The sequence below is a fragment of the Pyrus communis genome, chromosome 15 (assembly GCF_041283825.1).
Source record: "Pyrus communis isolate YQ-2024b chromosome 15, ASM4128382v1, whole genome shotgun sequence".
Classification (NCBI taxonomy): domain Eukaryota; kingdom Viridiplantae; phylum Streptophyta; class Magnoliopsida; order Rosales; family Rosaceae; genus Pyrus; species Pyrus communis.
Window position 1 is genome coordinate 35,689,738 of NC_142579.1, and position 1,993 is coordinate 35,691,730.

At 35.3% G+C, this 1,993-nt stretch overlaps 1 protein-coding gene across 1 annotated transcript; it reads left to right on the forward strand.

Moving 5' to 3' along the window:
• On the forward strand, positions 1 to 561 carry LOC137733360 (uncharacterized). The gene has a single exon (XM_088685050.1). The coding sequence runs from the start codon at positions 1 to 3 to the stop codon at positions 559 to 561; it is 561 nt and encodes a 186-aa protein (XP_088541176.1).
• Positions 562 to 1,993: the final 1,432 nt, after the last annotated feature.

Genomic DNA, 1,993 nt, shown 5'->3' on the forward strand with positions numbered 1-1,993 from the left:
ATGACTTCTACATCATCTGCAATATCATTAAGAACTATGAACTTGGCTTACATTCCCATTCTCACAGGGGGAAGCAACTGCAAGAAGTGGAGACGAGAGATTGGACTCTTGTTGACACTTAATGAATTTGACATAGCACTTGACACTCCCAAGCCAGTTTTGACTGATCAAAGCACTAGGGCTGAGAAAGCTGATGCAGAGAGATGGGTCAGAGCTAACAAAGTGGCACTTTTCATACTTGAAAGTGCCATGATTGATACTGTTCGAGGTGGGATCAAGAAGCATGAATTGGCTATTGACTATTTGAAAGCAATTGAGAAGAAGTTCAAAGAGTCTCAAAAGGCAGAAATCAGTCAATACATGGCAATGCTTACCACATACAAAATTGAAGGCACTAGTTCCATCAGAGACCACACCATGAGAATAACTGATGTAGCTGAGAAGTTGAATTCTCTAGATGTCAACATTGGTGAGATACAACTGGTATTTATGATCCTTCAAGCTTTTCCAAGCAGATACACTCAGTTAAAGGTGTCTTATAATACTCAAGACAATAACTGAGATGTTGATGAGCTAATAGCACAATGTGTTCAAGAAGGGACTAGACAAAAGCAAGAAAGCGGAAATGATGCAGAAATGGTGAATTTTGTGCAACCTGATAATGGGGAAAAAGGCAATCAATTCATTCTTTGGACACTCTAGTAAGAATTCCATTTGCTAAAGTAAATGACTCTATTAAGGGATCTAAAAATCTTAGGGTTAAAACGAAAAATATTGCTAAACTTAGATGTTTTTTTTCGCAAAACTAAAGGACACTTAAGGAAAGATTGTCTAGTTTTCTAGGACTATCTTAAAAGTAAGGGTGTAGAACAAGTTAATGTTTGTGTTGAGTCAAATTTGATTGAAATTCCTGTGAAGTCTTGGTGGTTTGATACTGGTTGCTCAGTCCACATTACAAATTCTTTAGAGGGTTTTATGACATCAAAACAAACTGGTTTTAAGAACTATAATGTCTTTGTAGGTGAAGGAACTAAGGTTGCAGTAGAAGCTATTGGAATGGTAAGCTTAAGATTGTCTTCTGGTTTTATAATAAAATTAAATGATGTGCTTTATGTGGCAAAGATGAGCATGAATTTGATCTTTGCTTCTAAAATTGCCAAAAATGGTTTTGCTTTTCTAGGTGATGTTGAGTGTTTAATTTTTTTTGAAAAGAACCGCCAAGATTGTGTTTTGGGAACTGCATACTTGAGTGACAACTTGTGGTGTTTAAATTGTACTTTGGAGTCTAATAACCAACATGTTTTAAACATAAGCACTACGAGGATGCACTGCAATGATGATTCCTTCATACTTTGGCACAAAAGGTTAGGACACATATTCAAAGAAAGAGTTTTAAAGTTGTCCAAAGTTAAGTTAATTCCTGAATTGAATTGTGTCAAGGGAAAAATGACAAATTTTAGGAAATTGGATGCTAAAAGAGGTCATGATTTGCTGGAAATTATACACACTGACATTTGTGGTCATTTTCCAACTAAAACCATATGTGCTAACTCTTATTTTGTTAACTTCTTTGACGACTTCTCAAGATTTTGTTACACTTATTTAATTAGTGAGAAGTCATATGTCCTTGATTGTTTCAAAATTTATAAAACTGAAGTAGAAAAACAATTAGGAAAGATCATTAAGATTGTTAGATCGGATAGAGGAGGAGAGTACTTTGGCTGGTGGCTTAATACACCACACTTGGAACACCATAACAAAATGAAGTTTTAGAGAGGAGAAATAAAACCTTGATTGGAATGGTAAGGAGTATGATGAAAAGGTCAAAACTACCTAGATTTCTATGGGGAGACGCATTGAAGACAACAACTTATATATTGAATCGAGTTCCTTGTAAAGCAGTTTCATCAACACATTTCAAAATCTGAAGTGAAAGAAAGCCTAGCTTTGATCATTTTCATGTTTGGGGATGTAAAGCTGAGGCTCGAATTTA